This window comes from Cnephaeus nilssonii (assembly GCF_951640355.1).
Source record: "Cnephaeus nilssonii genome assembly, chromosome: 2".
Classification (NCBI taxonomy): Eukaryota; Metazoa; Chordata; class Mammalia; order Chiroptera; family Vespertilionidae; genus Cnephaeus; species Cnephaeus nilssonii.
In genome coordinates this window covers 77,705,105-77,717,121 of record NC_137073.1, presented here as the reverse complement: position 1 = coordinate 77,717,121, position 12,017 = coordinate 77,705,105, and the positions used below count along the sequence as shown (strand labels likewise).

Here is a 12,017-nt window from a genome sequence, read left to right as displayed (position 1 = left end):
TTCTAATTATGCAGCCAGGGTGAGGAATCACTGCCTTAGAAGGCTAGTTCTTATTAATGTTTCAAAAACTAGAACAAGTCAGAAAGCCAGCTCACCTAACAAGATGCCAAGAAACTTTGGGATTAATTTGAATCTTCACTTTGCCCAGGCTTTTTTGACTTCAGACTGGGAATTCTGGCAACCAGATAGCCCTTTCACCAGTTTGGTATGTCCTGATTGGCTAGAGAAAGCCTAGTGAGTCTTTCTGAACCCTCCTCTCACTAAGTTTGGTATCCCGCCTTGTCTAGGGAGAGGTTTCTCTTTTGAGAGTATTGTGCTAAGGAAAGTGACCTTTCAACAGTTTATGAGTGAAGTTGAGGTGCTGAGGGCCTTGGAAATCATACAAAGTTAAGATCTAAACCAGTTTCTAGGTCAAATGTTAGGGTATAATATTCAGCTATGGGCAATATTGCTTTCAAATGAGTTCCTAACGTGGATTACTAACATTGCTTCACTGTGGTTTACTAAATGCAGATTGAAATGGTTAAATGCCAGGGCTACTAGTAAAAATCCCTCTACCAGAGAGAGGGAAATGCCCACTCTCCCTTTGCATGTCCTGTGGACCTTCTTGTGGATGAGTAGGGGTGGTGTCCTGAACCTGGGGGTCTCTTCGCATTCCTGTGACCCTGGCTTTCTCTTTGTTTATTTACCAAAGGACCAGGGACCACCAAGACAACCAAACCCTCAGCTGTGCCTCCAGGCCCGCCTGTGTACTTGGACCTGTGCTATATTCCCAACCACAGCAATAGTAAGAATGTCGATGTCGAATTTTTCAAGAGAGTGAGGTCATCCTACTACGTGGTGAGTGGGAATGACCCTGCTGCCGAGGAGCCCAGCCGGGCTGTCCTGGATGCCCTGTTGGAAGGGAAGGCCCAGTGGGGCAGCAACATGCAGGTAAGAGCCCAGGACCGTGTCTGCACAGCCCGTGGAGCTGTGCTCAGAGGCAGAGGGAAGGTGTCGTGTGTAAGGAGGCATCGCTGTGATTGTGGATCCACGTGTAGTGCTCATGGTTCTGTCACACGTGAAATATCCTGAGGACAGAGTGTATTTCACACACAGAAGATAGTCTAAAATATTATTCTTGGTACCAGTAACAACCATGTCCTGGGAGGAAAGCCACTTTCCCACCCTAAGGCAGGCGTAATTCATTTACCTGCCAAATGGGCCCAAGATGACTTGTCCTTCCTCCTAATAAACCAAGAGTAAGTGTGCATGAATCACAGTGGCCATATTTCTGTGTGAGAATTGCTAAGGAATTGTCTTTACGCCCTTGTGTTTCATGAATAGACCAAAGCTAGCAGTGTGGCCAAGTAGAAAAGTAGCTGTCCATGTGAAATTCTACAGGAGGGGCATTGCTAATGATGGTCCCCAATAGGATATTCCCCTCACAAACATGACTGGCCACGGACCACTCTTTATTATTTTGGCTGTAATCCTTGCTTATCTAAGTTTTACTTGTCTGCGAAGTCACCTAGTAAACTGTGTTTGCATAATAGTAAATAGATTTGTTTGTTAGTTAATCATATGAAATCTCATGAGAAGCACCAGTGGCCTCTTAATGAATTCTGGATGGAATTTTTACTATTCAAACCCACCCATCCACCCACCCATGCCACTCCTCTGTCACTTCCCCCTCTGCCACCTCTCCCCCCCAAATTAAAGATACAAATTTTTGTTCTCAGGACAAAATGTTAGTTACACACAGTAGGAAGCTTTGAGCTGCAATAATAACCAAAGCTCCTTGCATTAAATATGCATTGTCCGTGATGCAAAATTCACCAAGTGTGTTAAAGGAAATACAGAAATTCCACCTTAGCTGAAGCACTTCTTTTAACACTAAAAAATTGAGAAATTGATGGTGAATATAGATGAACCAATTGACTGGTCATTAGTTGCATTTGGTTCCAGTCTTCAACTTCCCCGCAAAATCTTGATATTTTCTTGCAGCTTGATTCTGGTTCATGGAAAATGTAAGTTGAAGAAAAGTCCTTTGCATTTCCTGAGGAAAATGTAAAATTTTCCTTTCTTTACCCTTCTCTCTAATTAATTAATACCTATTGTTGTTCTATTTTTTTATCTGATTTCTGGCTCTGCCTTTCAGCAGTTATTTGCTCTCTCCCTGCAGGTGACCCTGATCCCAACTCATGACTCCGAGGTGATGAGGGAATGGTACCAGGAGACCCATGAGAAACAGCAAGACCTCAACATCATGGTTCTAGCAAGCAGCAGCACCGTGGTTATGCAAGATGAATCCTTCCCCGCATGCAAGATCGAACTGTAAAGACCAAGGCCAGCCACACCACAGGATTTGAACTTTGTTTCCAGAAATTCTTCAGTTTGAAACTACTTTTTCTAAAAAGTCAATTCATCTAAATAAGTCACTGAACTGTTTACCTGCCAAACGCTATGCTGTGTCATGGTGGTGCAAGTCACTAATATTGCTCAGTTTTTGCTGATTGCTAAGGGAAATAACAGTATCCCCACAATAGGGTTCAAGTTACTGCAAAATGACCTACCCTAGTTCATCTCTGCTGAACATTTGGAATTCATGCACTAGCAAACTCAATTGACTTCTGCTAGGTAGAGGCATTTGTCTTAGAGAGAGAGAGAGAAAGCGAGAGGAAGAGAGAGGAAGAGAGAGAGAGAATGCAGGAGAGAGAGAGAATGAGAAAGAAAAAGAATGCAAGGGAAGGAGATATAATGGTAGAGAGGGCTGGTGAGATGCCCAGAGAGGAAAAGGGAGAACAGGGTGGGGTAAGGAAGAGAAAATAACCAATAATTTGGTCTGCATTTTCTTAGGCAGTTTATATTCTGTAGTCCATATATGCAAAGTTTTCAACTTGTGTCAGTCTGAGTCATCAAAAAGGGTCTTCATTTTCTAAAACGAGCTGGCTGGAAGAACACAAAAAGAACAAAACTTGTTATGAGGGCACGTGAGATTTTCATGCTGTAATTAAGCTTTGAAGGCTGCACGCTGACATAACGTAGTGAGTGTAGATTGGACACACAAGTGGTTTGAACCCCATTCGGAACTCTCAGACTCTTCCAACACACGAGTAGATTGGTCTAAGGCATGCTCCCAGCACCTGTGTACCCAGTTAGTCCACTCTGAGTCAATTAACCTGCATGCAGAAACAACCAATTCCACCCCAATGAACAAGCAAATACCAAAGCAGTTGGGAGGACATACGGTAGACAATTTGCCTTAGAAAGTGACTTGAATGTACAAAGATACTTGATGCACTTATTATTTTTTAATGCGAGACAGCAAGTTTATAAAACATCCGTGTAGGATTATAGCTACTCCAGTTACAGGAGCATGTGTGTGCGCGTGTGGGGGTACTAGAAGCCAATCTGATTGGTGCAACAGTTTGATGCTGAGTCATGCGTGTGGTTTACCACCTCAGTGCCCCCTGTGGCCCCTCAGCCAAACACGCTGAGCCTTTAATAGCTTCTTTACCACTGCGAGTTCAAGATTGAAGTGGCTTCTATGATCAGAACTGGGAAAACTGAATCGTATGGTAGAAGAGGTTTTCAGCAAGTGTACAGTATTTACCTTCCTTTGTCTTACATTGACTTTTTTTTTCTTCCCATTTTTCGTTAAATTCAGTATAATTATGGGAACAAGTGTACAGAAGAAATTTTTTTTTTGAGCTATGTCAGGACTTTTCATAGATGAACTTTTTAACAAATGTTTTCATTTGCAGGAAAATGCAAAGAAAATTTTCAAGTGACAGTCTTTTTTTTTTTTTTTAAGTGTTTCGTAAGACAAAATGAATAATGTTTTTGAAGTTCTGGTGAGATTGAAGTCTGATATTGCAGTGATAATATTTATTAAAACCCATAACTACCAGGAAGTGATCCCTCCCACCCTGCTTCATACATAGAAATCTGAGTATGTGCTATTTGAGAGTGGGGAGAATGGCGTGGTAGGCTACTTTTCCAGGCTTCTACATCACCCAGTGATATCCTGCATTCTTCTTTCAAGATCTTCAACCATGAGGTAAAAGAGCCAAGACAAGTTCAAAGAACCCTAGCGAAAATTTGCTTTGGGATTTCTTTTCTGGAAAAAAATAAGAATAAAAAAGAAACAATACATTGAAAACAAATGAATTCCCAACTCCTACTGTTCATCGTGTAGAATTCAGAGATCATTCCCATCATTGAACTATGAATCTGGGAAGCCAGATCATGATTCAAACTGACGTCAGGTTTCGAGTGACAGATCCATCACCCGGTGTTCTGGTGTGGCAAACTTCTCAGTGACGACTTTGCTGTGCTCTGTCATGTGGCGTTTCCCGCAGATTCTGAGATCTACGGAGTAGTGAACAATGACCTCATTTTATTTATTTCAAAAGTAACATTTTAGTTTATTTTTGTCTGATAAGTGTATGTTTTGCACTGCTAACTACTATGAGGGTTTAAACAATGCTTCTTCAGGGTCCCTTCACTGAGGACCTATGCAGTCTACTTAATGCTGTGAATTACATTTTCAAATGTTTAATTTTTTTAAGAAAAATTAATATTCTATTTTTTTTAGGTTTCTCTAGAAATGCAGCTTTTATTTATTACTCCATTTTCCCCCCAAGTCCTTAATAACAACACATTAAGGGTACAAGAAATTACCGCACGATGGAAAACTCATTGTGACAAAAATGAATTTAATTGAGCATAAACTCATCTGCTTCAAACTTATTTAATGAGACAACCTTAAGATACCCAAGACAATTATTTAACGATTGGGGGTTGAGTTAGCCCACATAATGCATGGGAAGAGGAACAGATTCCCAGCCTTCTTGCCAAATCCAGACCTCTGGTTGACTTTTCTTTGATAGAAGATGGAATTATTCTCCAATTTCTCAAACTAAATTTATTTAACATGTACATTTTTTTTTTTTGCTTTTAAAATATACAAACATTTTAAGAGCATTATAACCAGTCTTCAATTATAATGATTTTATCCCACTCCTTTTTTTTTTTTTTTTGCTTTGGGATTTAAGGGAAACATATATAAGCTGGTCTTTGTAAAAATATACAGCTGGTCTTTTTCCTATGAAATATCAGTACCTTTCTCCATTCATTGTTCTCAGTGATGACCACAGAGCCCAAGTGTACCAGGAAAACCAATATTTGCATTACAGGTTGCTCCTGTCCTTCCAGAAACCTTCTCTCTACCTGGGTGACTAACCTAATTTTGCTGGTTCCATAAATACACAATTAGTTTAGTATCAGCCATTACAATGTACCATGTACATTCATGGTGAGAGCTAAAGATTGACACAGTCTTCTAGGAGCTGTATTCATACCGGTTACTTGATCCAATTGTGTAGATGGAATATTTGAGTGGAAGGAATTGACACTCGTTAAGTGATGGGATTCCATCGAGATAGCACTCATGATCATGAACTTTTTGGTAGTATTCTTAAGCAAAATTCTACAGAGACTAAATGTTAGAGATGACCCTCCATTTTCAATTTTAACTAATTCTATCCCCTTTCTCAAGACCCAATCCTCGTGCATGCTTTCTCAGCCTTGTGGGACTGGATACAATGACTGACCCCCCTCCCCAAACACCATTTTCCATGGAGTTAAAAAAAATTTTTTTCTTAACCTTACATATCATAGTGAATGGTTTCCCCAGTGTATATGAATGTTTTAAGTGTCTCCAATAGCTTATGCAGTTTAGAAGCTTTTCAATAGTCATTTAATAAGGTTAAATCATTTGCTAATTGGGAATTTTACCACCTTCCATTGTTCCTGTATTACCAAATTTCAGCTCTCGGGAGCTGTTCTATGATTCTGAATTGCTTTTCTTGCTTCTCTTAGTCACCTGTCTGTCACAGGAGGTTCTTGCTCAGTGATGGCATTGTGAGTTAGATTTAATAACCTTATTTTTTTTTGCGCTTCAGATGTAGAAGAAAAGATCCTGCTTCCATTTGAAAGGAACTGTAAGCTTTTATCTTCTAACCAACTGAACAACACACCAAAAGCAGCCTCAGGATGAGCATTTCTTTGAAAGCAATTAGGTTATTCACCTGGTATTAAAACGATTTACTATTTAAACAAACCTGTGACTTTCTTGGTTTAAAAGGCAGCATCGAAAACTGCAAAGGAGGGGGGAAATAGCTTCTCTACACTTGTTCAGAGCTCCCAGAGCCGGACCATCGAGATGAGGCATCCAGACCATCTGCCCTTTCGGGAACACCCTGCCCTGCCCAGGGCCAGGTCGGGGGGCACCTGCGCGCAGAAGGCAGCCCTTCTCCTTCCGGCCCTGGAACAAGGTGGTCTTGGGCCTGGTGGAGGCACCTCCCCCTCCTCTCTCTTATTCTGAATGGTGTTTGTGTCAGTCTGCAGCTGTGTATGGTATTATGTCTTATAATCCTGCATCACTTCTATCCTATCCAGTCATATCTAATGTAGAAAATTAGTTTCCAGTGGAAGTAATATGTAGTGCTTTTATGATATTTGTGTGCAATATCCCCTCTTCCATTGAGGATATTTGATGTAAAAGAAGAAACAAACAAACGCAGTTCCACAATAAAATACAAAAGTGGCAAAAGTTCAGGTGTGTGCTGTCTTAAGTTTTGTGTTGCTGAGTTGGCTCATCGGGAATTGGGATTTGCCATCTATGGTTGGGGGGAGCAAACCTCAGAGAGGATCCTGATACTATTTCTGTAACTGCTACCTTGTTATCGTGTATAACCAAGCCCTCCAGGACATTAGGGGTCTTAGGACAGAAACTGGAAAGTGAGGGAAAGAGACAACTAACATTGCTTGAAAAGAAAAAGTAAATATACCAGTGTAGTTAGAGAGGGTTATTGGGAGGGTTTCCCACGTGAGCCACAATATAAACCCCAAACCAGGTGTTATTCCCAGCTCTGCCACACCTGGCTGAGGGACCTCTCACTTCATCTCCGGCTGGAGTTTCTTTTCTCACCTGTTAAGGAACGGCTTTGACAAGATGGTCACACTGGATGGCCCTCCCAAGGCTGACTTTCTGGGCTCTACAGGCCATCTTACTCAGTAATTACATCCAACACCTTCTCTTGGTTTCGTGCGCAGTTACAGAGTAAGCTCTGTGTAAGGAGCGTAATACCCTGTTGATGTGACCGACACCGAGGAACTAAAAGCTGTTTCAGAAAAGTGATTATGCATAAAGTACCTGAAAAAAGGAGAAATTCCTCTTACTCATTCACATTTTTGTACCTTTACTCTATACCCAGCAGTAGGTAATACTGTGAGGACTTAAAGGTGAACAAAGCATAAGTGCTGGCTAAATGGGATGCCAGGGGTCCCCAAATTCAAGGGCAAGCTGTGGTGACCATAGGAAAAGCACCAAAGGCGATGTCTAAGCTGAGAACAGGTGTGTGGGTGTGCTGGACAGAAAGTAAATTCTAGGCGGAGGTAGCAACTCACATGGAAGCTCAGTGGAGAGCAGGGTCAGTGTATCTGGGGGCCCAGACTGCTTCAGAATGGCAGAGCATAGAGTGGGCAGCCTGGCATCTCAGTTCCCTCCACGCGGCACAGAAAACGTGCCCACAGAGTGCTCAACAGTGGCCTTTCTGTCTTCAGGGATGGTCTTTTGGCCATAGGTCTGTTCTGAATCAATGGGAAAATCACACACTCCTTTTGATCTTACACTGTGCCTCCAAACTATGGGGCCTCATTGACCTGTCCCCTTAGAAGTCACTATTTGCCAGAAGGGATTCTGAAATTCCTCCAGAAATGGAAGGGTTAAGCAAACATGTGAAAACCCAGGGTGGGAAGTCATCTCCAAAATATTTTAATGACATCAGATTAACCTTAAGTAAATAAATAGTTTTCTACTCCACTGTCACACTATTCCGTTTCAGGAAGGCTCTCTGGCCTGAACCTAGGGCAGTGATGACGAACCTCTGACACGCGTGTCAGTGCCATTTCTGATGACACGTGGCCGCTGAGGCGGCCGCATGCCGAGGATGAAACATTTATGTTATTTAAACTATAAATATCGTGAAATAATGTTTTTTCCTCAAAGTGACACACTACCCGAATTATGCTCAGTTTTTTTGGCCAAGTTTGACATACCAAGCTCAAAAGGTTGCCCATCACTGGCCTAGGGGGACCAGCCCTCCGGGTTTGCTGGGACTGCCCTGGGACTGAACATCCCTTGTCCCAGGAGACCCCTCAGTTTGGTCACCACACCTGTTCCATTTCACATTCTACCTTAGGCACACCCACCTTAGAGAGTGTTTTATGGATTAAGATGTTGAGCTCTGCAGAGGAAGCGTCATAGCAGCCAAAGCCCTCCTACCACCAGGTATAACAAAGGCTGTGGTGTCCCCTTTATAAAACCTTCACAAATCCTCTTTGTGTCCTTGATCTAGCTTTTAAAGCCCACAATAGAATTTATTTTCAGATGCTTTTTTTGTAATAAACTGTTTTGTGAACATGCCCAGCTCGGATTTGGAACCCCTCACGTTCCTACACAATAAACACACAGCCCAAGTAACTGCTTTGTTTTAAACAAAGATCCCAGTGGTGACTGCCACAGTCTCAGTGGCATTGCCACCACCTTTGATTTGGACATCCCTGTTACCATAAAGCAGGGGTCCTCAAGCTTTTTAAACAGGGGGCCAGTTCACTGTCCCTCAGACCGTTGGAGGGCCGGACTATAGTTTAAAAAAAACTATGGACAAATTCCTATGCACACTGCACATATCTTATTTTGAAGTAAAAAAACAAAACGGCAAAAACACCCGCATGTGGCCCGCGGGCTGTAGTTTGAGGACACCTGCCATAAAGGTAATGACATGCTCAGGGTAGCATGCGATATCAGCAAAAAGGTCAAATCAATGGGGGGAGGAAGGTATTTTCAAGCGAAGAAGCTGTTATCATAATAATAAAAGGCTAATATGCAAATGGTCATCACACCATGACGGCCGACCTGAGGCTGTGTGGCGCTAGGCTGGGGCGGGGGACCTGAGGCTGCGCTCCCCGCCTGGAGGGGCTTGACGGGGGACCTGAGGCCATGCCCCCACCTGGAGGGGCTTGATGGGGAACCTGAGGCTGCGTCCCCCGCCCAGAGGGGCTTGACGGGGGACCTGAGGCCATGGCCCCCGCCCAGAGGGCTTGACGGTGGTGGGGCTGGCCGGGTCTGGGTCTTGCCCAATGGGGGTGAGGCCAGCCGGGTCTTGGTCTGGCATGATTTTGAGGAGCACGTGGGTGGGTGGGGACTTGACTCTGGATCCCAAGGTGCGCCCCAGACTCTGACAGGAGGGAGATTTTCATATACATTTTACTAATTTTCTTTGATCTCTGACACTTCTATTATAGAGAAAAGGCAAATAGCAATATTAAAATATTTCCTCTAATTAATTCCCTTTAAATGTGCACAAATTTCATGCACCGGGCCACTAGTTTAGAATAAAAGGCAATTTTCCTGACATGAAACTGTTGAAAAGCATTCCTTTCTCCCCATTTTAAAAAAAAAAAAAAGATTTAAAACATTTATCATTTTCAGAGTTTGAAAAGTTCAGCTCTAACCATTTAATGAAAATACAGTAACACCACATATTTTGCTCTTATGAGTCATTAAAGCCGAAGCCCCCTGAGCCCATTTTAAACTCCGTCCCTGCCTCACCCACACAGGCCCATCGAGGTTATGGGGACAGTGGTGTTGGATTCCGCGGCCTTGTTGGAGGTCACATTACAGCAGCTTCATTTGGGCTCAAGACCCCTGGTTCCAGATATATATCCTCAGACAGCAAAATCACATAAACCACCATTTACCCTTTTCCATAATGGTTCATAGGTCAACATTCAACCACTGAGCCACACCAGCTGGGCAAAATGGTGCCTTTTGATTTATCTTGGACCTTTCTCTTGCTTTAAGGGAATGGCAGAAAAAACACTGCCCTTGATAAACCAAATGTCAGAACTGACTTTGGATTACAGCCCTCTACCTGAGTTAGATTCAGCTTTGCTAGCAGAGGGCCCGTGTCGGATAGTAACTGCAGGTGTATATGGAGGGAATGTGCAGGGTGAGGTCTTCAGTTTCATGTTCCTCATTTAAAACGGGTTCTCGTACCCCCCTCATGGGGTTGCTGGGGTTGTTGGCACACAGTGAACTTCTATAAATGTCAGTCTAATGGAGAAGAAGGGTTGAAAATATGTTGCTGAAAATCATAGTAACTATGATGATGAGATTCCCTATGTTTCTCTCTCTTCCTCAAAAGATAAAGAACACATTAAAGGGGGGAGGGGGGAGAGGAAAAAAAACCCCAGAATCCAACAAAAGAATCCAAGAACATTTATTTCCACAGGTTCTTGATAAAAGACCGCAATTCAGAATAGAAGTACACCACAGCACTTAAAGGCAAAATTACACAGCAAGCAAGAGCTGCCCAAACCCCTTTCACAGAGAAACTTCAGGAATTTTGTCCTCCTGAGGGTTTGATGATTACCCATTCTCCCATGCACTGGAAGCCCATGCTGTCCCAGATTTTCTGCAACTTCTCTGACTGAAATGTGTGTTCACAAGCGGTGTGTGCGCATGCGTGCGTGTGGGTGTATGTGTGTGTGCACAAAAGGCTCATCTGACCTACTTTATGAAGGAGCTGAGACAATGGATTGGAAAAAGGTACCCCAACATGATAGAGAAGCTACCAGCCAATGAGACTAGCTTTTTCCTCAAGAGTCCTTACATTCTAAAATGTCACAGAGGTTCCTGAAATTTGAAAGCCACTGATTGACCTTCTCCCAGTGCAGGTCTGGGTGAGACACAGGGAAAGGGAATGTGGAGATGGCCCCAGGGAGGAGAAGGGACCGAAGTCCTAGGAGGTGAAGTCTGCCTCGGGTGGGGGGAGAGAGACCATTCGAAAGCCTGTGTTTGAGACTTGATACCTGCACCCTGGCACCCCGTCAGGAACTCCGAGGTAGCTGGTGGCTGCAGTCTGACCGCTTTCCTAGTTCCACAGCCCCTGGAACTAAGAGTGGGCCGCCTGGAAGGGCAGACGCAGGGCCTCTGTCTGTAGAACATCTCGGCATTCCCAGACAAGTGGACGGCTTAGAGAAGGAGAAGGCGGATGGAGGAGGCTGAGGCTGCCATCACGGTCACAGTGAGCCCGTGACGGTCACGGTGATCCCAGGACGGGGCTGGTGAAGTCCCTGTAGTGGGGCTGAGCTGTGGGGCCCTGTTAGGCAGCCGCCTTTGCTGCTTGCCGAGCCAGGTGCTCCTGCTTCGCCTTCTCCCTGAACTCCTGTTCCCTCTGAATCAAGTACAGCAAATCCTGATGCCACTGCTGCAGCTTCTGCTCGTAGGTGGCGATGTCCTCTGCTTCACAGGCGGGCAGCTGGTCTTTGATGAGCTGGGTGGTCAGCGTCAAAAGGCTCTCTGACTCCACTTTGCCCAGAGCCTGAAGCTGGGAATGTAAGGCCTGTTGGAAAGAAAGGAAAAACGAGGAGAAGGGTGTGCGTGTGGGAGGGCAGAGGCAGATGGAAGAAGGATACAAGGAGGAGAAGAGTGAAGTCCTTTGCAAAATCTCCACATCCAGCTTGCAGGAAAAGGCATGGTGTCGGGAACCTGTCAGAGGCCTTCCATGCAGGCACTGATAGCGCTTGCTCTTTGTTTCCCCCCAGCCCAGCCATGTGGCTAAGATGTACCACATGTCATTTCTTCCCCTTCACTTACACACAGTAAATGAACCTCCATATGCTGTAATTCCCTCTAGTTCCTTGTTTTAAACCACAATGACAGCACAGGCATAACAAATCAACATTTCCACCCCGACCTGCACTGACCCAAGCAGCCAACCCCAAGAACAAAGAACTCTAAGATGCAAACAAAATGGCAGATGCGGCTGATAAGCTGGAGGAAGCCCCTCCACATCTTTTCCTTCAGAATCACCGAGATAAATCTCTGCCGGATGCGTGTTCCTTTCAACAGATGGAAGCCATTCGAGGACTTCGTGCTAACAGCGCGCTAACAGCTCCCGCGG

At 44.1% G+C, this 12,017-nt stretch overlaps 2 protein-coding genes across 3 annotated transcripts in view; one reads left to right on the top strand and one right to left on the bottom strand.

The window, feature by feature from the left end:
- Positions 1–6,862, top strand: part of MAP1B (microtubule associated protein 1B) — a 90,525-nt gene extending 83,663 nt beyond the window's left edge. For both annotated transcript variants that reach the window (XM_079794207.1, XM_079794208.1), the window contains 2 exons: positions 695–933; positions 2,165–6,862. In XM_079794207.1, coding sequence (XP_079650333.1) covers positions 695–933; positions 2,165–2,320 — 395 coding nt within the window. In that variant the 3' untranslated portion in view covers positions 2,321–6,862. The remainder of the gene's footprint in view (positions 1–694; positions 934–2,164) is intronic.
- A 3,197-nt stretch (positions 6,863–10,059) lies between these two features.
- Positions 10,060–12,017, bottom strand: part of MRPS27 (mitochondrial ribosomal protein S27) — an 82,464-nt gene continuing 80,506 nt past the window's right edge. The window contains exon 11 of the mRNA XM_079793241.1: positions 10,060–11,456. Coding sequence (XP_079649367.1) covers positions 11,217–11,456 — 240 coding nt within the window. The 3' untranslated portion in view covers positions 10,060–11,216. The remainder of the gene's footprint in view (positions 11,457–12,017) is intronic.